General features: G+C 44.3%; 1 protein-coding gene across 1 annotated transcript in view; it reads right to left on the bottom strand.

Annotated features, from left to right (window-relative positions):
- The window catches only part of FAT3 (FAT atypical cadherin 3), a 570,769-nt gene that overhangs the window by 300,788 nt on the left and 243,650 nt on the right, over window positions 1-26,331 (bottom strand). Inside the window, exon 3 of the mRNA XM_026651587.2 lies at window positions 5,992-6,306. Coding sequence (XP_026507372.1) covers window positions 5,992-6,306 — 315 coding nt within the window. The remainder of the gene's footprint in view (window positions 1-5,991; window positions 6,307-26,331) is intronic.

Raw genomic sequence — 26,331 nt, 5'->3', positions numbered from 1 at the left:
CGGTTTAGCATGGCCATAGAATTTCCAACAGTTTTCTTCCATGACAGCACTACTAGGAGTGGTTAGAATTCAGCTAGCCTGAGAATTCATGCAACACTCAGATTCTTCTCTATTTCCATCACTTCCACCCGGTGATTTTTATATCTATATATAGGCACTGTGGCAAAGTACCTTCTTCTCCTCAGCAGGCTCAGTCCTTTTTGCTTTGGAGACACAGGCTTGGGCAAGGCAGATCCTTACCATTAGCACAGGGTCCAGCTATTCCTTTCCCCAATCAGTCCCTAGTTTTTCTTCCCTTCTGGGGAGGGAGTGCAGCCTTCCTTCCTGGAAGGGTTCGGTGTCTTGCTACACTCAGCCTCCGGGCAGCTTCCCTGCTTCTCTCACTCTCTTAACCCCCTCCTTCCACCCAGGGGAGGGTTTAAAAAGGTCTCAAGCAGTTGGAGCCAGCTGAACCTAATTAGTTCCCTAGTAACCCCTTTTCCAGCTGAACCTTGTTTCCCCTGGTTATCTTCCCTCAGTGGATTGAGAGAGGCCTTTTAATCCCCTGGGACTAATTACTACCCCCCCCCTTGTAGCTGTTTGTCCTGGGTTTACCACAGCACATACAAATAATACACACACATCTCATCAGTTCATGCTGTTTATCTAGCTGCTCCATGTTCAGTGTCAGAGTAAGACGGAGCCTTCCCCTCTGCATGGAGGTCAAGCCAAGAAGGCAAACCTGCATGTGGGTGTGATGAGACTAGCCATGAAAAAGGACAACACTATTGGTAAAATTTTAAAGAATGCTTAAGTGACTTAGAAGCCATTTAAAAAAAGTTACTTAGGCAGTTAGAACGTTAATGCTTAAGGGCCAGATTTACCAATGTACTTAGTAACCTAAATTGATAGGTTTTACTAACGCTCCTATCTGCATCTTTAGGGGCCTAAATCCCTATGCAAGTCTGGCCCGAAGTCACTTCTGAAAATAAGATTGAGGGCCATATTTTTAAAGATATTTAGGTGCCTAAAGATGCAGAAAGCCCCAAATTAGATTTTCAAAAGTGCCTAGGTGCCTAACTGAAATTGGAATCAATGGGAGTTAAGTGTTAAGGTGCTTTTGAAAATTTTACCCTATATCATCTTCATACACATGCGTCTGATGAAGTGGGTATTCACCCACGAAAGCTTATTTTCCAATACATCAGTTAGTCCTAAAGGTGCCACAGGACTCTCTGTTGCTTGTCACAGATCCAGACTAACACGGCTACCCCTCTGATACTTGATACATATGCAATCACCCTTGCTGAGCAACACTAATAATGGAAACACTTAAGTTACCATTTTAAGTACAGTAGGTGCCTACCAAACAAACAAGTGTAAACACACGTTTCCTTACTGTGACTATAACCATACTGCAGCCACCATTTGTCCTTTCCTATTTGAAGTGCACTTCTATCCACAAAAAAAGGACAATATCGAATTTAAACACCCCTTGCACAATAAATCAGGGAAAGTCAGAGATGTCCTGTTGGACTTGCTAAATTAAGCGAACACGATTCATTGTTCTACAGGAAAAGGCAACCTTTAATAGCTCCCTGAAAGAGAGCACAGATGATTTATGGTTTCATACGCACTCATGTACTACATTATCTACTTGGTGCCTGTACTTATGCATATCAGCTCATCACAGAAAGTACAATTCTGCCCACCGGATGCCACTTAGCTATACATTATAACAAAATCTAGGACATGAAAGGAGGAACCTATATGTAACCTGCCCCCGAGTCCCGGCCGGTGGCGCAGCAGGGCTCAGGCAGGCAGGCTGCCTGCATTTCGTGGCCAGAGGACCCGTGCCGCTCCCGGAAACGGCTGGTTGCTGGCACGTCTCTGTGCGCCCCTGGCTGCGGGGAGGCAGCTCCGCGCGCTGCCCCCGCTCCAGGCAGCGCACGGAGACCTGCTGCCCCCTTCCCCTCGAGGGGCATGCAGAGACGTGCCAGCAGCAGCACAGCAGGGCTAAGGTGGCTCCCTGCCCGCGGTGCCTCCCTCCCTCCACACCGCTCCACTCCCGGAAGGGGCCGGCATGTCCCTGCAGCCCCTGGAGGGGGTGTCTCTGCACATTACCCCTGCCCCGAGCGCCAACTCCGCAGCTCCCATTGCCTGCCCCCCCAGCCTAGGAGCCGCTGCCAGAGGGGTGTGCTGGTCGCTTTGGGAGCCACACCGCCCAACGTAAGCGCCACCCCCTAACCCCTGCCGCACCCCAAGCCCCTGCCCCAGCCCAGAGCCCGCACCCAAACTCCCTCCCAGAGCCTGACCCCTGTACCCACTCCTGCACCCCAACCCCCTACGCCAATCAAGGTACCTCACTTTATTTTCATTTACTTCCTATTACTTATAATATAGCAGAAGGATGAAGACAAAAAAATGAAAAAAAGGGTGAAGATAAGAGAGGATGTTCTTTTTCTTGGCTGCGTCCCAAGGATGGGGCCCCCGAAAATCAAGCTGTGCACAGGGCCCCGCAAACTCTAAATCCGTCACTGGTTGAGGACCAAATATTTAAAGGTATCGAGGTGCCTAAGGATGCAGGGTAGACACCGCATGGGATTTTCAAAAATGCCCGGGCACCTGACTCCCATTGATTTCAACAGGAGTTAAGAGCTTAGGCACTTGGAAATTCCCTCTAGGCATCTATCTGCATATTGAGGCAGCACCAAAATACCCTTAAAAAAAATCTCACCTTAAGTCACTTGCCAAAAGCCTGCAGCACAGCCAAGAATCAAACCCAGATCTCCAGCATCCCAGTGGCATGCCCTCACCAGAGGGTGATACACTATGGTGATGAATATATGATAAACTACTGTGTAATATAAACACATGGCTAGGTACTGCAAACCCATCCCATCAACGTTATAGAAATGTATATAACTGGTATGAGCACTGAAGATGATGAAGGCAAGCTTGGGAGAAAGAGAAGGTGGAAAACCTTGTCATTTATGAATTGATGAACTGAGTGTATAGAAACAGCACTATAAAATGGACCAGCCAGAAGCGATTCTTTGGAAATACCATACAAACTGCACCCAACAAAGCCAGGGATTTGTTGAATTTATGATGTGTGTGCAAGAATACTCAATGGACTCCTGTCCATGCCAGCATGGTCCTAAATGGGACACCACTTTAATTTTCACTCACAAAGCCTGACTAGTCATAGATGAAAGATGACCGACTGTTGACATTACTTAAAATTTTAGAACTGAATTGATCCCCCTGGCACAGATGAATAGTCTCAATCTGAGGCACAAACACCCAAACACCACTCACCTATACTGCCATCGCTACATCATCACCTGTGACATATCTGGGTTCACATTAAACATATTAAGCTTTATTTATTGTACAGCATGCTGCAGCATTTAAGTCTGCCCTGCAAAGCACTACATAAATTACAGCTTTGCTGAATGTCAGGTAGCACATAAAGCCAGCATGCCACACAAAAATCTAAGACAAATCTCTTCTGTACATGCTGGAAAATGATAAATATATTTCTTAATTACTAGAAAACATCATAACCGTGAACCTGTTTCTTATAAAAATCGTATCAGTAAGAAAAGAATGTGGTTTGAGAGAGCTTTAAAAGTAGCTTGGGCAGCTAGTGAAGGCTACTTTCTAAAGCTAACACTGTATGTTTCTCTCTCAGCTTTGAGTCTCCTATCTCCCATTGCTGTCACTGAGAACTGTGCAGCTAAAACCCACAGCACTTCGATAATTTATGAGACTGTGATTCCAATCCCGGGCTTTAAAATTGGAAACCTCCCTTCTCAGTACCACAGAACCACTGTGCACATATGCCATCAATCCATCCACAGAAGAACTTTGGGGGGGAGGGGGGAGGGGGAAGAGGAGAGGCATCCCACCCAGTTTTCAGAGTTTTCCATTTTATTTCTCTTTAAGTAAGCTGCACAAAAGGAGTGGATGAATCCCACCTGTACACAATCCTTCACAAATCATACACTAGCCAGAAGGTTCCCATAGAACAATAAGGTCCCTCCTGAGCTACTGAAATAAACGTTAAATATTAAAAATCTTACTTGCCGTCAGCACTAGAAGCTCTGAGAGTTTCGAGGGCTCAGGAGGGGAATGGCTGAAGCCTCTACGTTCCAGCCAGGTAACAGTTTTACCTCATAAAACTAAGCAAAGCAAACTTCAAATTAAACTCCCTATTGAAAATAATAGAGGCATTGTGAGAGGAAACAGTCTTGGTTCCCTAATTGAGGGAGCTCTTATAGTGAATATGACTATTATTTGTATTACTGTAGTCTTGTTGCTGGACCTGGACCGCACTGTACTAGGTGTTGTATAAAAACAGAACAAAAAGATGGTCCCTGCTCCAATAAGCTTGACATTGGAGGAAGTGCAGTTGCACTGAACAGGCTGTGCTGAAAGATTCGGGGAGCCAATGCAGGGGAAGCACATGCATTATTACAACCCAGCTCACCTGGGGCTCCTTTCACAATGGGGATTTGGGGGTAGGGCCAACCCTCCTCTTCCATCCCTTATCATGGGAAGGAATGTGATTTGGGCTTTAGGCTGTGTATCTGCAGCAGATTCAGCGACAGCACTTATTAAGGCCAGTCTGCAGGGTCATGTCTGAAAAGAAGTCAGCCAATTCTTTTACCACATATAGAAGCTGGGCTGCCTAGCCAAATACTGAAAGTTATTCACCCCGCTATTACTCACAACCGATTTTATTTGCCTTCGACTGTGCATACACCTTCTCTTTTTCCTCCTGTTCCTTTCGAGAGCTAATAGATGTAAGTCTTTAAAAAAATGTAAATTGAGGTTTATTTAAAAGCAGTGCAGGAGGCACTTGGCCATGCATCTTTCATTAGAATGAACTGGGGGTAGGGGGTGAAAGCGCACACTGCTTTGAAAAATCTCTGCCTATTGCTATGAAATATCCCACCACCTCCTTGGCTACAGAATATGCTGTCAGGTCCACATCAAGTTGAGGAGGTTTGCAAGGCAGATAATGGATGGCAGCTTGATAAACACAGCACAGAGGCCATTTTGCAGCAGCATACAGGTATGCATGCAGGATAACGTAAGTGGTCTCAGGCTCAACCACCTATTACGCTCTTTACTGTTCCGAGTGTTAATTCTTGATCTTCCAGCTAAGGTGTGGTATTTATAGCACCCTTATTCAGCAAAACTTTAAAGCACATGCACAGTCCCACTGAAGTCAATGAGTGAGTGCTCAAGTGCTCTGCTGAACTGGGGCCCAGGTGAGCTAACAGGTGACTGCAGTGCAGCTCAGAAGAATAGCCAGACAGACAGCATCATATCTCTAACATGTCACACATATGCCCAGAATCCCAGCTGGTATAAATCTGTGTAGATTTAATTTAAGGCCCAAGAGACCATTAGATCATGTAGTTTGATCTGCTGTACAATACATGCCATAAAACTGCATCCGGTTGACTCTTGTATTGAGTCCAATAACTTGCGTTTGACAAATGTTAACTTCAACAGGGCTACAACCAAATTATAACAGATGGGAATTTGTCCCATAAACTACAACAGCTCTAACCCACTGGTAAATCTTCCCTAGCAGCACTAAGTGTATTTAGTATAGCAAAGCCCTATCCCTTCGGCTAAAGTTGATGGGTAATAGTGAAAGCTGCGAAAAGATGGGTAAGAAAAAGATCACCATAACGGCACGAAGAAAATATTGTTTGTGTTGCATCATCTGCCAGTGCAGATGTTTATAGGCACAAAGGTGTATACAGCAGTACCACAATCCTTACACAAAGGCTATGGTTACTGCCACGCTATTTAATCAACTGTGAAATTGGAACTTGACTGTCCGGAAAAAAAATAGGCAACAATTTTCCCAAAACATAAAAAAAAAAAAAACAGCTTCAGAAGAGTCCAATGCAAGAGACACGCAAAGAAAAGCAGCTCTGTACAAAATCCGTATTGACCAAGAAACAGAAAGTAGTAGCATCTCATTACCTGTTTTTGGATTGATAGCAAAGAAGTTCTGAGGGTTTCCACTTGTAATCCTGTAGGTCAGTTTTTCACTGCTGCTGGAGTCAGGATCTTGGGCCTGGATGTGAATGACGGATACATCCTTAGGGGAGTTTTCCATGACAGCCGGATAATAAATAGGTTCAGAGGTCAGAGGGGCATTGTCATTCACATCTTCAACTTCAACATAGACCTCGATGGTAGCATAAAGTGGGACGACACCACGATCAGTAGCATACACTGTTAGCCAATAGGATTTGGTTGTCTCTCGGTCAAGGACATCTGCAGTATAGATAACTCCTGCAGGAAAGACAGTAAGCACAGTACTGTGGATCACTCAAAAAACAACAGAGATAATAAAAGGCACGTCTTCACCTGGTGTTTAGAAGGAGAGTATAGTGCAAATGTATAAAACATATCAATCGCAAAAAATTACTAAATCATTAAATGTGCATATGGACACAATGACAACAAATCTATCCTCAGCCATCTGTTCTCAAACCCTGCTCAACAGCTCCACCCTTACCCTAAGAAAAATCTGGGAAAAGAGATGGGTTTAGTAGATTTGGAGTTGAAGGGGGAAGGTCCAGAGTGAATTACACGTTGCCAAAATGCCCTGGGCAATAACCCCATCTTCTTTAAACCCTGGAACTGTCACATCAGTGGTTGTCAACCTATTTACCATTGTGGGCTGCATACACAACACTCAATGAAAAGCAACAGAGAGTCCTGTGGCACCTTTAAGACTAACAGATGTATTGGAGCATAAGCTTTCGTGAGTGAATGCCCACTTTGTCGATGCATTCACCCACGAAAGCTTATGCTCCAATACATCTGTTAGTCTTAAAGGTGCCACAGGACCCTCTGTTGCTTTTTACAGATCCAGACTGACACGGCTACCCCTCTGATACTTAACACTTAATGAGTTACGTGGGCCGCATCCACACAATATATATAGGCCTGTATGGCCCTGAGGATGTCACATGGGCTGCCGCTATGTGCGGATTGGCCACAAGCGGCCCACAGGCCACAGGTTGAGAACCACTGCATCAGATGATCACAACTGATGGGAGGGAGACAGTTCCTCCTTTGAAAAGACCTCCTGAGACTTCGCTAAAGATATTGAAACAAACAGGGTATGAAGATTATAATACTGACATTGCTTTCAAATTAAACCAAACAGTGATAATTTGTCACACATTGCATATGTCCCAGATAATCAACAGCTTGCTACTTAATCAAGGCACATCCACTCCACCTGCTGAGGACAGAAAATGACAACAGGTTTCCCATCCACTCTGAGTGTGTATGTAGAGCTACCACCCTTTAGGATATATATAACTATACACCATGTATTCCCTTTCCCAAAAGCCATCCGCCCACCTTCAATTCAGTCTAAAGTGATGTACGGACCCATTTTTCTCCCACTGAAATCAATAGCAAATACCACATTGACTTCAGTAAAAGCATCACAGGGTCCTTACATTGTAAATTTCTTGTGGCATAGACAATTTCTTACATAGATCCAATCCTAATTTCAGAATTTAAGTTCCTATTGACCTCAGAGCAGACTCTGTGTTTGAAGAGTGATAAACACAGTAACAGTGCACAAGTAATAATAATACCAAAATAAACACATTCAGCTATATTTTCCTCCCACCACTTTTGGGATGTATACAGAGACCGTTTACTTATCCTAACCCAATGCTAACATTTTGGCAGAAACACCAATATAGCTGAACTCAAGGATGAGATATATTAACAGGGACAGTTTGGAGAAAAGTAAGTCATGCTGCTAATAGAGAGAAATTAGTGAAGAAGCTGTAGGGCAGGATGGTAACACAAGAAACTTGGATTTAGCCACAGATGCATTTAGTACTAGATAAAGAGATTAAATGCATCAATTTATCATTCAGGAGGCAGATCTGCTCATGGGCCAGCACTAATGGGTTATTTTTGATTACACCATACAGGACTTTCCGTAGCAGCCTAAAGTCTTACACAATCTTTAAGCTAATCAGAATAGATCTGAGTGATCCTTTATAAATTCAGGGCTGCATTTGTGCCTTGGAGGCCAAACCAGCCATTTGTGATAGGTTTTGGTTCAGGTAGAAAGGGTGTGCTCCAGCCCCGAGGAAAAGCTTGACTCGGCCAGGAGTCCAGCATGTTGCAGTGAGATATCTATTGTCCTTTAAACGGTTTAAATCTAGCTCCCCAGTTCTAGCTCTAATGGACTGTGTGGAAGGGGTCAGATCCATGGTCCCAGCCTCACCCCACTCTGGAGAGACTAGCACGATGGCTAAGAAGTGGCTCTGCTCACCCGCCTCACTGTGCATTGTCCTTGATGAGGGAATGCAAGTGGGGGAGGAGAGATAAACTCCAGGTGTATGAATGGCTTATGTACCAGTGTGGGCCAGGGATTGTATGCACTCCACAAGGCTTATCACAGCTCCTCCAGGTAGTGAAAACAGCAGGGAATGACTAAGGCAAATCACTCATGTTATAACACCTCCAGAGAAGTACCACCTTCTGGGGAGGCTAACATATTCTGATTTAAACTGGATTCTCCAGAGACCAACAGACAAAGAAATGACTTTTGGATAAATAGCCCAGGCTTAAACTGACTCAGGGCCTTCATTTTGGTTCTTGACTGAGATGAACTTGTAACCACAGGGAAAACCCAGTTGTGGGGTTTGACTGACACCTACCAGAGTCCTATGTTGGAGTTGGGGGTGATCTCAGGTAAGCTTTTTAGCATGTGTACAGGTTCTTTTATTGTTTTTATGTTTTCTCCGTAATGCTTTTATCTTACGAATAAATGTGTTTGCTTAGGTGGAGCTGTCTGGTAATACAATACACTGGTCACTGCACTCAGAGAAAGCAAAGTGCAGGCACTGGCCTTTTAGGCAGACTGGCTTGCTGGACATATCAGTGCAGATAGAAGAGCTGGGCAGCCTTAAAAACCCCGGTCAGGAGAGCGTGAGAACCGGATCTCCACCAAGGAGAGGTGGCGGCTGGGAGCCAGAAACTCCTATGCGGGTGCCCTTGAAGGACCATGGAGGGGGAAATGCAGATGCAGTTACCGTGAACCTGTGACAGAAGTCGTATCCAGCACCCTCCCCACTGATTTCTGTTCAGCCCTGGAGAGAACATAGGGCCCAAGTAGTCAATTAGTAGAAGCGTTTGAAGTAGGGACACTTGTCCACTAGGAAGTATACTTAGGCTACTAACTTACTTCTATGCTTTAAAAAGTTTTTAAACATCAAAAAGCAAAAACCCTTTTTTGGCGTGAACAGCCTGTCTGATAAGAGCTCCCAGGCACTTCAATCCAACGCACAGACGGGAAGACAGAGAGGGAGAAAATGGCACGAATTCCAGCAATATAAAAACTCAAAGTCTTTTTCCAGAAACATCAGGTCCATGACCTTGTTGATCAGATACATTAATCACCTAACACAGGGAAGTAACACAGTGCTTTAGGGAAAAGGGAGAGTATATTCTAAATATCCCTTGTCGGCAGGCTCTGCCACATAATGACTTTCTGTAGAAACATGGATGAAATATGTAGTGAAGAGTGATGGAAATACCTAGAAATCCAAAAGAGAAACGATATTCTGTGCATGAAAAGAGCCCATAATAAACAACACACTCTGGAAATAAATAAATAAATAAATCCAACCAGGAAGGGATAACGCAAAGAGATGAAGAATAAATGGCCATAGAAATGCTAATTTATCAAAAAGACAAGAGGGATTATTTTAGATACGTAAACAGAAATTGAGATGACTGATTTTTCTTTTCCCAAGGAGAGCAAGGGAATGTGCTGGAAAATTAACAGCTGTTTTTGAAGCTGAATTCCACTAGCATTGAGCTGACAATAAATATATTTTCTGAGACCTTCCTTTACTTTACTGCGGGCAACAGTTACTTTGCACTTCTGCATTTTAGAGGGAAAGGATCACGGAACAAGTGTAGGCAATTGCCAACGGGTCTTTTCCAATGCATTTAAAAATTGATTTATTAAAATGTTCCAGCTACAGATTAATTTCCTTTGCTCAGTATTTCTCGTCATTTCACCTGCCGTGAAACAGAAACTTGATAAACAGATTAAAAGTTTATCTACTTTCATTTGGATGTTCTCTAAATATAGCACCTCCCCATATTCTCTGCTGACAGTGTCTTTTGGAACTCCCCACAAGAGTGCTCCCAAGTGAAGCACAATAATTTCCTCCACATTTATTGTTGCTACAAAAGCATCTACAGGATCCATTAAGTTCCTAATGCCTGATCCAAAGCCCAATGAAGTCATTGGGAGCCTTTCTACTGATTTCACTGGGCTTTGGATCAGAGGCCTAGTGCATAATCAACAACCCATCCGATGTTTCCTGCAGTCTGTTGGTGCCTCCCCCAACCCCAGCTTTCAATAGAAAGAGAACTTTATTTTAAAAAGTCTAACCTTTATGATTGTGAAAACTTTTCAAATGTGAACCAATGCATCATCGTCTTCCTACATATCTAGACAAACTAATCTTAAGAAAGCTCTTAGACAGCCTCCAGTCATTCAGAAGGATCAAACTTCATCTCAATGAGGTGTTAACTCTGAAATCTCATGATGACATTTCACTACCAATGTTTGCTGTTCATTATATTGGCAATGTGTATATCACAGAGTGGTTGATATAATATTATCACAGACATTAGGAGATGGAAAAGATTCTACTAGATAATCCAAAACTTGCTTAAACTTATCCCTGTAGTACCTGTGTATTATTGAGAATGAATAAGGAAGGAGAGTAGAGAATGTGTGTGAATGCAGGATCACCAGAGATTCAAAAAAGACTCCATTCTCTTCAAAGCTGTAGCCACTATTTTACTCCTTAGCAAATAAAATATGTTCAAGGTAGTTACAACTATGAAAATGTTTGCAGAAGAAAAGAACTTTATTTGCAGCTGCCACAAAAGTAGAGAGAAGTGGAGATTTGTGCTTTAAGCTGCAAGCTTTTTCACGGACATGGGATGACCTTCTTCATGTGTGAGTAGCCAACAAATATTAAAAGAAATACAAGTGAGACAATCGTCCCCACTGTGAACAAATCAAGAAGTGCCAAGGATCATCATCAGTGATTCAGAAACTTTTTGCGGAAGGGGGGCAAGAATGGGGGGAAAGGGAGAGGGAAGGTCTGAGTTATTTCCAGACCCTTTTACAGCTGAACTTGAAAAACACATTGACGTACAATGTTCCAATCCACTGTCACCATGTTTTATGAAAGACTCGCTTACTGAGTTTTTTTAAAATGATAACTGCGTTCCAGACAGACAGTATATAAGAAAGCAGTTTGTCGCACCCTCTGTGGAAGTGGTTAGATTTGTGACCAAGTTTTTCTTACAGCGCTTCTATAGAAATCAAAGCTTTGCAACTCCCTAAAAGCCTGAAACTTATATTCCCTAAGGCACGTGGTACCCTCAGAGAGAGAAACCCAGACATCAAGAAGCTGGGGTCAGAAAAACACCACCATTGATCTGCCTTCCACTACAGCCGTCAAAGTACATTTGGCCTGCGTGATTTGCAAATCACTGTGTATGCTAAGAACATTATAAATGAAAAACAACAACAGTGTGCGTTTATCTCTGATTGAAATCCTACGCACATTTCAATGTAAATTAAACACAGCCCTTGGGCTCTGGGCAACATGCCAGCATAGCCCTCACTGCTGCAAAGGTTGTGTTCAACTTTCTTCTAGAGGCCTGTTTTCCTTCTTTCCCCAGCAAAAGAAAAGGAGTTAGCCACTTTCTCCATTGATACTGATAGGTCCTCACCCATGGCACACACTGAAAAGCTACATTAAAAGATATAAAAATATAAAAGATAGTGTGAATTAGTGGTTAGTACAGGGGATAAGGAGCCAGTGGCCTGCAATTCTATTCCTGGCTCATCCAGTGTTCTGCTGTGTCCTTCAGCAAAATCACTGAAAGGGTCACAGTCACTTCAAAAATCATCTGAAAGTTTTGTATTAACTATTATTGCAAGAACCGACTCAAGGTTGTTACAGTTGAAACGGATTAGAGAAAAACATTCTTTTTTCTTCTTTCTTCTTTTTTCAATGCTGTTGGTCCAGCAGCTGCTCGGCCTTAAACTCTGCTAGCCTGTTGTAGTTATTAAAATAGTACTTGGCTAGCAGAGCCTGGTAGTTTGCAATCTAGAACTGTAGTCCCACCAGGGAATATACCTTCTGGACCAGCAGATCCATCCTCTTTGCCACCCTGTCCACAGAAGTAGATTCTGCAGATGCTGGGTGCCCACTCTGCTGCCGCATGGACCACCAGAGAGCTGCGGGGTGGATGAGTAAAAAGAAAATCTGCCCTCTCCGCTCTCTTAGGTGTGAAGCACAGGAGGCAGGGATGCGTCACATGCATGGATAGCATTCCAGATGCGTCGGCACCATGGTTGTCGTCAGTACTATCGGATCCCATTTGCGCCAGGCCTACCCTTCACACGGAGAAGGTTGGATGCTAGTCTGACCAGATCCACGTGTGACCTCTCACCCTGACCTAGCCCAGTTTGGGGAAGAAATGCTGCGCTTAGGAGTAGTCTGTGGTGGGGATCTGCTCTTGTGCCTGTGAAAATGTTTTTTATTCTAATGTTGGGAGTTGTCCTTGGTCTTCGGTACCGACAGATCCAGGGCATGGGAGGGGCGCTCACCACAGGTGACGGTCATTGTACAGGGGGACGGTCATTGTACCAGTCCCAGATCCGAATGTGTCCTCGGTCTCATGGTTTCCTCCATCAAGTTACTTATGGAGGCGGAGCTCTCGAGCTTCCAGGGTTTGGGGCAGGAAGGACTTGCAGATGGAACAGCGAGTTGCAATATGTGCCTTGCTGAGGCAGTAAAGGTGCCTCTGGTGCTTGTTGATCACAGAGAATGAGCGTGGGCAGGAGACACTGTTTTTAAATCCCAAAATCCAGGGCATCGTCCTGGGGATGGGTGGGGGGGGACAGGGAGGGATCTGTCCCTCCAACAGGGAAAGAGCTACAGGAACTTATCTATCTACCTACAACTATTTATAACTATATATGCTGAATGAAGAGTAGTCATTCTCTCAGCAAAAACTAAGGGCAGGTCTACACTTACTTCCTGGTCCGGCTGTAAGCAATCCATCTTCTGGGATCGATTTATCGCATCTTGTCTAGACGCGATAAATCGATCCCGGAAGTGCTCGCCGTCGACGCCGGTACTCCAGCTCGGCGAGAGGAGTACGCAGCATCGACAGGGGAGCCTGCCTGCCGCGTCTGGACCCGCAGTAAGTTCGAACTAAGGTACTTCGAATTCAGCTACGTCATTAACGTAGCTGAATTTGCGTACCTTACTTCGAAGTGGGGGGTTAGTGTGGACCAGGCCTAAGAGTGCGAAGGAACAGGGGTTCCAACTCAGGCCATAAGGCAGTAAGAGGGAACTGGAGAGGCGTCGACCCGCCCTACTTATTATGCCCTCAGCTGGGAGCATGAGGGGACACAGTACACACGTGCGGGTCAACGGACACTGCTAACAAACACTTCCTGCCTCAGGCGCATGCGCACCCACATAGGGACCATCACTCGAAGAAGAAGAAATACTGTTACAGCATGTGAGAACTGGATTTCACTCCTCTGCCTTTGAAAGAAAGGAGTCGAACACAAACAGTTTAGGAAGTAGTAATCATTCGGTCTCAAAATAAAAGTGATTATGGGTATGTGTGCGCATTACGCATAGGTAAGCATGCATATAAAGAACATGGTAAAACTCTGTTTTATCACTCAAAATTCACAGGAAAAAATAAGATTGATTTTTAAATGCTACTAATTATTCATAAGCCTCATCAAAAGCTCAGTGCTTTTAATATTAGTGAACCTCAGATCACATTTGTCACCCAACCAATAGCCTAGTTCCTTGGTAATGTTTCCTTTTTAGCTAAAATAAATTTTAAAAGATAGTTGGATAATGACATCTTTCAAAAGCTGACAGTTGAAAATAAAGAAAACAAAAAAGCTTAAAAACCTAATCAGGGCTCACTGAGATTAATACATTATTCACAGCCAAAGAGAGAAAGAAAATGGTTGAAACTAGGGCTGTCAAGCGACTAAAAAAATTAATCATGATTAATCACACAATTAAAAAAATTTATCGCAATTAATCGCACAGTTAATTGCACTGTTAAACAATAATATAATACCATTTATTTAAATATTTGTGGATGTTTTCTACATTTTCAAATATATTGATTTCAGTTACAACACAGAATGCAAAGTGTACAGTGCTCACTTTATATTAAAAGATTACAAGTATTTGCACTGTAAAAAAACCCAAAAGAAATAGTATTTTTCAATTCACCCAGTACAAGTACTGTAGCACAATCTCTTTATCATGAAAGCTGAACTTACAAATGTAGAATTTATGTACCAAAAAAAACTGCATTCAAAAATAAAGCAATATACAATTTTAGAGCCTGCAAGTCCACTCAGTCCTACTTCTTGCTCAGCCAATCACTCAGGCAAACAAGTTTGTTTACATTTGCAGGAGATAATGCTGCCTGCTTCTTGTTTACAATGTCACCTGAAAGTGAGAACAGGCGTTCTCATGGCACTGTTATAGCCTGCGTCGCAAGATATTTACGTGCCAGATGCGCTAAAGATTCATATGTCCCTTCATGCTTCAACCACCATTCCAGTGGACATGTGTCCATGCTGATGACGGGTTCTGCTCCATAATAGTCCAAAGCAGTGCGGACTGACGTATGTTCATTTTCATTATCTGAGTCAGATGCCACCAGCAGAAGGTTGATTTTCATTTTTGGTGGTTTGGATTCTGTAGTTTCCGCATCGGATTGTTGCTCTTTTAAGACTTCTAAAAGTATGCTCCACACCTCGTCCCTCTTAGATCTTGGAAGGCACTTCAGATTCTTAAACCTTGGGTCGAGTGCTATAGCTATCTTTAGAAATCTCAAATTGGTACCTTCTTTGCATTTTGTGAAATCTGCAGTGAAAGGGTTCTTAAAATAAACAACTTGTGCTGGATCATCATCCGAGACTGCTATAACATGAAATATATGGCCGAATGTGGGTAAAACAGAGCAGGGGACATACAATTCTTCCCCAAGGAGTTCAGTCACAAAATTAATTAATACATTTTTTTTAAAACGAGCGTCATCAGCATGGAATCATGTCCTCTGGAATGGTGGGCAAAGCGTGAAGGGGGATACAAATGTTTTGCATATTTGGCACGTAAATACCTTGCAATGCCGGCTACAAAGTGCAATGCAAATGCCTGTTTTCACTTTCTGGTGACATTCAGAGGGCAGCATTATCTCTCTTAAATGTAAACAAACTTGTTTGTCTTAGCAATTGAGGGAGGGATAGCTCAGTGGTTTCAGCATTAGCCTGCTAAACCCAGGGTTGTGAGTTCAATCCTTGAGGGGGCCATTTAGGGATCTGGGGCAAAAATCTGTCTGGGGATTGGTCCTGCTTTGAGTAGGGGGTTGGACTAGATGACCTCCTGAGGTCCCTTCCAACCCTGATATTCTATGATTGGCTGAACAAAGAGTAGGACTGAGTGGACTTGTAGGCTCTGAAGTTTTACATTGTTTTGTTTTTGAGTGCAGTTATGTAACAAAAAAAATCTACATTTGTAAGTTGCACTTTCACAACGAAGAGACTGCACTACAGTACTTGTATGAGGTGAATTGAAAAATACTATTTCTTTTATCATTTTTACAGTGCAAATATTTGTAATAAAAAATAATATACACTTAGATTTCAATTACAACACAGAATACCATATATATAAGAAAATGTAAAAAAAAGTCCAAAATATTTAATAAATTTCAATTGGTATTCTATTGTTTAACAGTGCGATTAAAACCGCGATTAATCGCGATTACTTTTTTTTTAGTCGCGATTTTTTTTTTAGTTAATCACATGAGCTAACTGCGATTAATCAACAGCCCTAGTTAAAACTAGTATAGGTGAATCCACATTATTTATTTATTTGTTTGTTTGTTTGTTTGTATTACCATAGTACCTGGGAGCCCTAGTCATGGACATGGTCCCTGCCCTAAGAAGCATACTTGGAGGCCTGGATCAGCATTCACATTGCACATTGCACACCTCACCAGTACCGAGCCTGGGCTGGGGAAGCTAACAATCCAACCCGCAGACCAAATTCAGTGATGAATCCTGGTCACATGCTACCTGAGGCACATATGCTAAGAACATAATACAATCTAAGTATAAGATAAAAAACCTTTGATGGATACAGGCAGACGGGGAGTATCAATGAGAAAACATGGTCAGCATGACTAGCAGTGGTTTCAGCACACCAGCAGCCTAACCGCTGTCGAGTTTTTTGCAGCCGTCACAGTAAAAAAGAGTTTTAACGAGGGATCTGAAGGCAGATAATGAAGTCGCTTTGCAGGTCTTTCTCATGAGATTTGCAAATATAATCCCAAATGTCAGGACCAGCTCCTACTCCTGGCATTAGCCAATTATACTATTTTTGAAGGACTGAAAAGTAAAGGTTATAATTATAAGGAGCCTTACTTTTAAAAAAAAGTGAAGAGTGACATGATTTGTAGATAAGATTTTTCTCTTAAAGATTAAGAAATAAAATGTAGGGTTTAAAGAGCCAATATTATCCCCAAACCATGTATTTTTGGCTTAGGTAGCTCTCAGAGGATAGGCGTTGATGTTTAGAAAAAATAGGGTCTATACCTCCTTCAGTAGATAAGATAAACAGTAAATACAACATACAAAGATTAAATAGCTTCAGTCCAATTAATATGCTGACTGCTCTCAATAACCAGTGCAAGAGCTGAGTTGCATGTTAGGGGCCTGATTCAAAGCCCTTTGAAGTCAGTGGGACTCAGAGTAAACTTTGTACTGTATTCCACCCCTCTTTATGCCCCTTCAAGTCAGCAGCTACTCTTCTGAATGCTAGTGACATCACAGCAACCATAGAACCCAACCTGAGCACACGCGTGGTCTATAATAAGTAGCACCCACTGCTCCCATTTAAGCACCTTTGAATATCATGCCATTTATTTAAGTGCTTAAAGGTGGAGTGCTTAAGTCTAGGATCCTCACTTTGAAAATTTTGCCTTCCCATTTTAAATATACCACATCTTTTGTAAATGTTAGTGCATATTAAAATGCCAACCCAACACCCATTAAAATGAATGGAAAAATTGGAATTAGAGCAAGCCAAGGAATGGTTCCAAAAGCAACATTAACTCCGTGCAGTCAGGTACATGTAGAATTTTCTAATATTATTTTTCTGTTTAAATGCATAGCTTACTACCTTACTGTTTATGTTGTGAAATGTATACCATAAACATACCAAGCATGCAATGTAAGCTTGTTAACATTCCCGCTGGAAGCTTAAAACTCTTACTTTTTGCCATTTTTGACTGTGCAAATTTAATGTTGCATTAACGTGAAGCCTTTGCATTTGATACTATACACCAGTTGATAGCTTAATAAAAGAGAATTAGGGAGACAATTCTCACTAATGTAATTTCTGTGGATATTAAAGACTGCATGCCGATATAAAAATTCCAGCAATCATGCTGTTTGATACAATTTCTTGAATGTCTCAAATTACCCAGGGTTAACCAGGGTTGTGAGTGGCCAGGGCATTCAACATTTACATACAGTAAAAGTTTTGGTATCTGGCATGTTGGGGGAATGTGGGGTGCCAGTAAGTAAAAAAAGTCCCGTTAACTAAGAGGGAGGGAGTTTGGGTGTGGTAGGGGGCTCAGGGCTGGGGGTTGGGACACGGGAGGGTGTGCGGGGCTCGGGCTCTGGGAAGCAGTTTGGGTGTGGGATGAGGTGTGGCGTTGGGGCCCGGGAGGAGGTGCGGGGCACAGGCTCTGGGAGAGAGTTTGTGTGCGGGAGGGGGCGCAGGGCAGGGGGTTGCTACATGGGATGGGGTGCGGGATCCAGGCGGTGCACACCTCAGGCAGCTCCCCACAAGCAGCGACATGTCCCTGCTGCTCCCAGGTGGAGGTGCGTCTGGGTGGCTCTGCATGCTGCCCCCATCCCACCCTGAGCTCTGACTCCACAGCTTCCATTGGCCAGGAACTGCACAGCCAATGGGAGCTGGGGGGGCAGCACCAGCGGGCAGTGACGGTGCCTGCGGGCGGAGGTGGCGCACAGAGCCGCCTAGCCGTGCCTCCACCTAGGAGCAGCAGTGACATGTCCTCACTTCCGGGGAGCCACGTGGAGCCAGGCAGGGAGTCTGCCGGCCCCGTGCTAACCGGGCTATAAACCGGAGTTTCAATGAAGATCAGAAATGCCAATTTATAGAGCTTTCCGGTTGGTAAAGTGCCAGATAACACAGCTTTTACTGCATTAACACTGAAAAAAAATCCAGGTTTTCAGATCCACCAAAGCCACAGACCTCCAATTCATGTTCTACATGACATCCCCTTACTTTGGTGATTTCATTTCAACCATGGAGCATTGATGGAATATGGCATTGGCCATCAGGATCCTACTATTTATTATATTAGCCATTTAACAACGTATTAAATATATACGTGAAGGTTGTAAAACTACGTAACTATAGTAAATACAAAATTTGCATGTTGGAAGTCCCTCAGAGATTGAATTGAGGATAAGCAGCAGCCTCTTCTCAGTAATAATACATTTATATAGCACTTTCCATCCAGAAGGATTTCAAAAAGTTTGACCATGTAGGATTTAGAATCACTACAGCCACTTCTGAGTGGCAGCTGTTTAATAGCACACACCAACCCCACTAGGGTTGCCAACTTTCTAATTGCACAAAACTAAACACCCTTGCCCCGCACCTTGCCCCTGCTCTGCCCAGCCCCTTCTCCGAGGCCCCGCCTCCACTCACTCCATCTCCCCTCGCTCATTTTCACCAGGCTGGAGCAGGGTGTTGGGGTACAGGAGGGGGTGAGGGCTCCGGCTGGGGATACAGGCTCCAGGGTGGGGCCAAAAATTAGGGGTTCAGGGTGTGGGAGGGGGCTCCGGGCTATGGCAGGGGGCTGGGATGGGGATGGGGATGAGGGGGTTGGGGTGCAGGAACGGGCTGTGGGCTGGGGCATGGTGTTGGGGTGCGGGAGGGGGTGAGGGCTCCGGCTGGGTGTACAGGCTCCGGAGTGGGGCCAGAAATGAGCGGTGTGGGAGAGGGCTCCGGGCTGGCGGCGCTTGCCTCAGGTGGCTCTTAGGAAGTGGTGACATGTCCCTCCAGCTCCTAGGTGGAGGTGCAGCCAGGGGGCTCTGCACACTGCCCCCGCCCACAGGCGCCGCCCCCGTAGCTCCCATTGGTGGCGGTTGCCAGCCAATGGGAGTTGCAGAGCTGGCACTCAGCTAGGGGAAGTGTGTGGAGCCCCCGTGGACCCCCCTCTGCCTAGAAGGCAGACATGCCAGTCGCTTCCCCAGAGCCGCACGGAGCTGGGTAGGGAGCCTCCCAACCCCACGCCAACAGGACTTTGAACAGCCCGGTCAGCAGTGCTGACTGGAGCCACCACTGTCCCTTTTTGACCGGGTATTCCGGTCGCAAACCAGACACCTGGCAACCCTAAACCCCACACAAAAGCTTAGGACAGGAAATGATGCATATCTTATCACACTGAAACTGCAAGTGTCAGGAATCTGGGCCTGCAGCACACCCAGTGTCCGGGCAACCTAACAAGCACAGCTGGCCTGTATTAGGCTGCCTGACTGGCTATATATGCGTGCCTGGTTGGAAGAGTCAGCAGAGCAGCTCTTAAGCCCAGCCGTAGCAGCAGCTGAGGAAAGCATTCACCCATGGCTGCCTGTGCCTTGTTCCCAGCCTTGCTCCTGCCTTGGACCCAGCCTGGCCTCCCTCCAGGTAACCCAGTTCTAACCCTTGGCTCCATTCCTGACTCCAGCTCTCCTCTTCTAACCACTAGACATGACTCCTGCTCCGACCATGGGGGCCTGACTCCTGCTCTAACCACTAGGCATAACTGCCCACACATGAGTCATGAGACAACAAGGGGAATTAGACAGGCTAAATATAATCATTAAGCTGAAATTTGCCCCAGACATCATAGCCAGCACAATCTACCGCTAATCAGATAAATTGCCATGGGCTCTTTAATAATCAGATTAGGTGAGAACCCCAGCTTCATGTTTTAATTGAATGACAGACCCTCCAATAACTGTGCACTCTCTGGCATCATGCAGTGGTTTACCACAGATTCAACATGCCTCCTACATGCAAATGCCTCCTACTGAATCATAGAATATCAGGGTTAGAAGGGACCTCAGGTGGTCATCTAGTCCAATCCCCTGCTCAAAGCTAAATCATCCCAACCAGGGCTTCGTCAAGCCTGACCTTAAAAACCTCTAAGGAATGAGATTCCACGACCTCCCTAGGTAACCCATTCCAGTGCTTCACCACCTTCCTAGTGAAAAAGTTTTTCCTAATATCAAACCTAAACCTCCCCCACTGCAACTTGAGACCATTACTCCTTGTTCTGTCATCTGCTACCACTGAGAACAGTCTAGATCCATCCTCTTTGGAACCCCCCTTTCAGGTAGTTGAAAGCAGCTATCAAATCCCCCCTCATTCTTCTCTTCTGCAGACTAAACAATCCCAGTTCCCTCAGCCTCTCCTCATAAGTCATGTGCTCCAGCCCCTAATCATTTTTGTTGCCTTCTGCTGGACTCTTTCCAATTTTTCCACATCCATCTTGTAGTGTGGGGCCCAAAACTGGAAACAGTACTCCAGATGAGGCCTCACCAATGCCGAATAGAGGGGAATGATCACGTCCCTCGATCTGCTGCCAATGCCCCAACGTATACAGCCCAAAATGCCGTTAGCCTTCTTAGCAACAAGGGCACACTGTTAACTCATATCCAGCTTTTCGTCCGCTATAACCCCTAGGTCCTTTTCTGCAGAACGGCTGCCTAGCCATTCAGTCCCTAGTCTGTAGCAGTGCATGGGATTCTTCCATCCTAAGTGCGGGATGCTGCACTTGTCCTTCTTGAACCTCATCAGATTTCTTTTGGTCCAATCCTCTAATGTGTCTATGTCCCTCTCTATCCTATCCCTACCCTTCAGCGTATCTACCACTCCTCCCAGTTTAGTGTCATCTGCAAACTTGCTGAGGGTGCAATCCATGCAATCCTCCAGATCATTAATGAAGATATTGAACAAAACCGGCACCAGAACCGACCCTTGGGGCACTCCGCTTGATACCGGCTGCCAACTAGACATGGAGCCACTGATCACTACCCATTGAGCCCAATGATCTAGCCAGCTTTCTATCCACTTTATACTCCATTCATCCAGCCCATACTTCTTTAACTTGCTGGCAAGAATACTGTGGGAGACCGTATCAAAAGCTTTGCTAAAGTCAAGGAATCCACTGCTTTCCCTTCATCCACAGAGCCAGTTATCTCATCATAGAAGGCAATTAGGTTAGTCAGGCATGACTTGCCCTTGGTGAATCCATGCTGACTGTTCCTGATCACTTTCCTCTCCTTTAAGTGTTTCAGAATTGATTCCTTGAAGATCTGCTCCATGATATTTCCAGGGACTGAGGTGAGGCTGACTGGCCTGTAGTTCACTGGATCCTCCTTCTTCCCTTTTTTAAAGATGGGCACTACATTAGCCTTTTTCCAGTCATCCGGGACCTCCCCCGATCGCCAGGAGTTTTCCAAGATAATGGCGAATGGCTCTGCAATCACATCCGCTAACTCCTTTAGCACCCTCGGATGCAGCGCATCCAGCCCCACGGACTTGTGCTCGTCCAGCTTTTCTCAACAGTCCTGAACCACTTCTTTCTCCAGAGAGGGCTGGTCACCTCCTCCCCATGCTGTGCTGCCCAGTGCAGTAGTCTGGGAGCTGACCTTGTTCGTGAACACAGAGGCAAAAAAAGCATTGAGTACATTAGCTTTTTCCACGTCCTCTGTCACTAGGTTGCCTCCCTCATTCAGTAAGGGGCCCACACTTCCCTTGACTTTCTTCTTGTTGCTAACATACCTGAAGAAAGCCTTCTTGTTACTCTTAACATCTCTTGCTAGCTGCAACTCCAAGTGTGATCTGACTTCCTGATTTCCTCCTGCATGCCTGAACAATACTCCTCCCTGGTCATTTGTCCAATCTTCCACTTCTTGTAAGCTTCTTTTTTGTGTTTAAGATCAGCAAGGATTTCACTGTTAAGCCAAGCCATATTTACTATTCTTTCTACACATCGGGATGGTTTGTTCCTGCAACTTCAATAAGGATTCTTTAAGATACATCATCAACGCCATTTCCTGTAGGACCTGGGTTACCCTGAGGACCTCCCACTGAATTACTGTGAATAATTCTGCTTAATTTTGGAGGCCTGATGAGACAAACACTGAGGTTGCATAGCTGCTGCTATTAATATTAACCTTCCTGAGAAAGATGCATTTTTGTAACATTTGAAAAATTGTGTGTGTCCTTCTTAAGCCACATTAGGTATTCTACTGTTCAAGGTTAAGTATTTCCAAACTAACATCCTCAAATAACTTAATCTTGACACTGTCAGTTCCCATGCATTGGCTTTATCTTATTATATATATAAAAATAATTTCAAATCAAAATGAAACATCATTTTAAAATGACAACTGCAAAGTCACACATTAATTTCAAAGCAATTTTCCAAGATCATCATCAAGAAATTGAACTGCACACTCAAGCCAAATACATTTTCTATTTTCTTCTTTGTATGGATGAAACTAGATGATTTTGCCAACATTTTCACCTTACTGGGGCTGTTCACAGTTGCTAAATTTACCAACACAGTCCTATACTTAAGAAAATTTTCACTATCAACTTGCCTTAACACCAATAGTAATTTATTGAGGCTCACTGGAAATAAACAAACAGAATTTTATCTGGATCGATCAAGTGCATGTTTCTGAAAGCACACTTGCTTAGAACAGCCAGAAAAGAACCAAAATAGCTTTAACACTATCAAGTCGAGTGTAGCTCTAAACCATATAAGTTCTAGTGCATGAATAATCTATTCCAAAAGTGGCAGCCCAACACACTTCATCAGCACTCACTAGTGCAGAAAAAATTGTAAAGCCTCCGGCAGAGAGGAAACCACAGTAATTCTTAAACTCTAACACCTATCATTTCCTGCTCAATATTCCTGGGTAGGGCACGAGGGATGGTGAAACTATCCTGACAAATCTGATGTGTAACTGGACTGGACTGCCATCGTCCTGAAACCATATTGTTTAACTTGTATAGCCAAAGATCGTTACTGTCTGCATTTCCAAGAAGACCTATTTCTCTTCATCAGTTTTATATCCTGCTCACTGACACATCATAAACACTTGCTTTATGACACCTATTTATTTATGATCAACCTTACACTATTTGCTGAACACTGCTAGGTGAAATTTGCAACCAAAATGACAGACAGGGGAAAGGGCTGCAGTCTCAGGAACTCTTCATCTGGAATTTGGGACTAGAGTAATGTATAAATGCTTATGGGAAGTTCAGCATGGCTGAACAGAAGTATGAAATAACTGAAGAAACATAGCCGGTTTTCTGATTTGATGACTATTGCATATATGCATTGTTAGCATCCTTTTAAAGAACGTTTCATGAATATTCCACATGTTAAAAATATTTCCCCTTTTATCTGAAATTCAGAGATGCTGGTAGGATCCTAAAACTATGGTGACAATGTCAATCAAGTCATATCAAGAGACATACATGTGTGTGTGCATTCTCCCTCCCTCTAAATTCATCTCGTTCAAGAGCATTAAAGTAAAACTAATATAAACCTAGAGATGAATTCTAAGACCATAGAAAGCAGTGACTCTGAAAGGATTTGAGAGTCGTAGGATGTGTCTATTCTGCAAGGAAAAACCTGCAGTACAGCCAGTGATGAGCTGCCAAAATCTTAACAACCGGTTCCCTACCGGGTCTTCGGCGGCGGGTCCTTCACTCGCTCTGGGTCTTCGGCGGCGTGTCCTTCAGTGCCGCCAAAGACACAGAGCGAGTGAAGGACCTGCTGCCGAAGTGCCACTGAAGACTCGGAGCGCCGCCCAGTGAGTACAAGCCCCATGTGTTTTTTTACGTGATTTTTTTTTTAGTCATCCCTGCTGGGGCCCCGTCGAAACTGTTCGAATCGGGCCCCGCACTTCCTAAAGCCAGCCCTGCACATCGGGGTTGCAAAATTGTATTGGGGGCCGGGTAGGGAAGGCTGTGCCTCCCAAAACAGCCTGTCCCCCCCCCATCCCGCTAAGGGAATAAAGGGGAACAAGAAGACTTTTTATCAATACATTAGAAGCAAGAGGAAGACCAAAGACAGGGTAGGCCCACTGCTTAGTGAAGAGGGAGAAACAGTAACAGGAAACTTGGAAATGGCAGAGATGCTTAATGACTTCTTTGTTTCGGTCTTCACCGAGAAGTCTGAAGGAATGCCTATCCTAGTGAATGCTAATGGGAAGGGGGTAGGTTTAGCAGATAAAATAAAAAAAGAACAAGTTAAAAATCACTTAGAAAAGTTAGATGCCTGCAAGTCACCAGGGCCTGATGAAATGCATCCTAGAATACTCAAGGAGCTAATAGAGGAGGTACCTGAGCCTCTAGCTATTATCTTTGGAAAATCATGGGAGACGGGAGAGATTCCAGAAGACTGGAAAAGGGCAAATATAGTGCCCATCTATAAAAAGGGAAATAAAAACAACCCAGGAAACTACAGACCAGTTAGTTTAACTTCTGTGCCAGGGAAGATAATGGAGCAAGTAATTAAGGAAATCATCTGCAAACACTTGGAAGGTGGTAAGGTGATGGGGAACAGCCAGCATGGATTTGTAAAGAACAAATCATGTCAAACCAATCTGATAGCTTTCTTCGATAGGATAACGAGTCTTGTGGATAAGGGAGAAGCTGTGGATGTGGTATACCTAGACTTTAGTAAGGCATTTGATACGGTCTCGCATGATATTCTTATCGACAAACTAGGCAAATACAATTTAGATGGGGCTACTATAAGGTGGGTGCATAACTGGCTGGATAACCGTACTCAGAGAGTTGTTATTAATGGTTCCCAATCCTGCTGGAAAGGCATAACGAGTGGGGTTCCGCAGGGGTCTGTTTTGGGACCGGCTCTGTTCAATATCTTCATTAACGACTTAGATATTGGTATAGAAAGTACGATTATTAAGTTTGCGGATGATACCAAACTGGGAGGGATTGCAACTGCTTTGGAGGACAGGGTCATAATTCAAAATGATCTGGACAAATTGGAGAAATGGTCTGAGTTAAACAGGATGAAGTTTAACAAAGACAAATGCAAAGTGCTCCACTTAGGAAGAAAAAATCAGTTTCACACATACAGAATGGGAAGAGACTGTCTAGGAAGGAGTACGGCAGAAAGGGATCTAGGGGTTATAGTGGACCACAAGCTAAATATGAGTCAACAGTGTGATGCTGTTGCAAAAAAAGCAAACGTGATTCTGGGATGTATTAACAGGTGTGTTGTGAGCAAGACACGAGAAGTCATTCTTCCGCTCTACTCTGCTCTGGTTAGGCCTCAGCTGGAGTATTGTGTCCAGTTCTGGGCACCGCATTTCAAGAAAGATGTGGAGAAATTGGAAAGGGTCCAGAGAAGAGCAACAAGAATGATTAAAGGTCTTGAGAACATGACCTATGAAGCAAGGCTGAAAGAATTGGGTTTGTTTAGTTTGGAAAAGAGAAGACTGAGAGGGGACATGATAGCAGTTTTCAGGTATCTAAAAGGGTGTCATAAGGAGGAGGGAGAAAACTTGTTCACCTTAGCCTCTGAGGATAGAACAAGAAGCAATGGGCTTAAACTGCAGCAAGGGAGGTCTAGGTTGGACATTAGGAAAAAGTTCCTAACTGTCAGGGTGGTTAAACATTGGAATAAATTGCCTAGGGAGGTTGTGGAATCTCCATCTCTGGAGATATTTAAGAGTAGGTTAGATAAATGTCTATCAGGGATGGTCTAGACAGTATTTGGTCCTGCCATGCGGGCAGGGGACTGGACTCGATGACCTCTCGAGGTCCCTTCCAGTCCTAGAATCTATGAATCTATGAATCTATGAATCTGACTCCCACCCATGTCCTGCCCCCGACTGCCCCCCTCAGAACCCGCAACCCATCAACCCCCCCCGCTCCTTGTCCCCTGACCACCCCCTCCCGAGACCCCCCCACCCTAACTGCCCCCCAGGACACCACCCCCTACCCAACTCGCCCCACTCCCTGTCCCCTGACTACTCCAACCCCATCCACCACCATCCCGACAGACCCCCGGAACTCCCATGCCTACCCAACAACCGCCCCC

Source organism: Terrapene carolina, unplaced genomic scaffold (assembly GCF_002925995.2).
Source record: "Terrapene carolina triunguis isolate 2854851 unplaced genomic scaffold, T_m_triunguis-2.0 Scaffold97, whole genome shotgun sequence".
Lineage (NCBI taxonomy): Eukaryota > Metazoa > Chordata > Testudines > Emydidae > Terrapene > Terrapene triunguis.
Note: the sequence above shows the minus strand (reverse complement) of the source record. Positions and strands in the feature narration are given on the sequence as shown.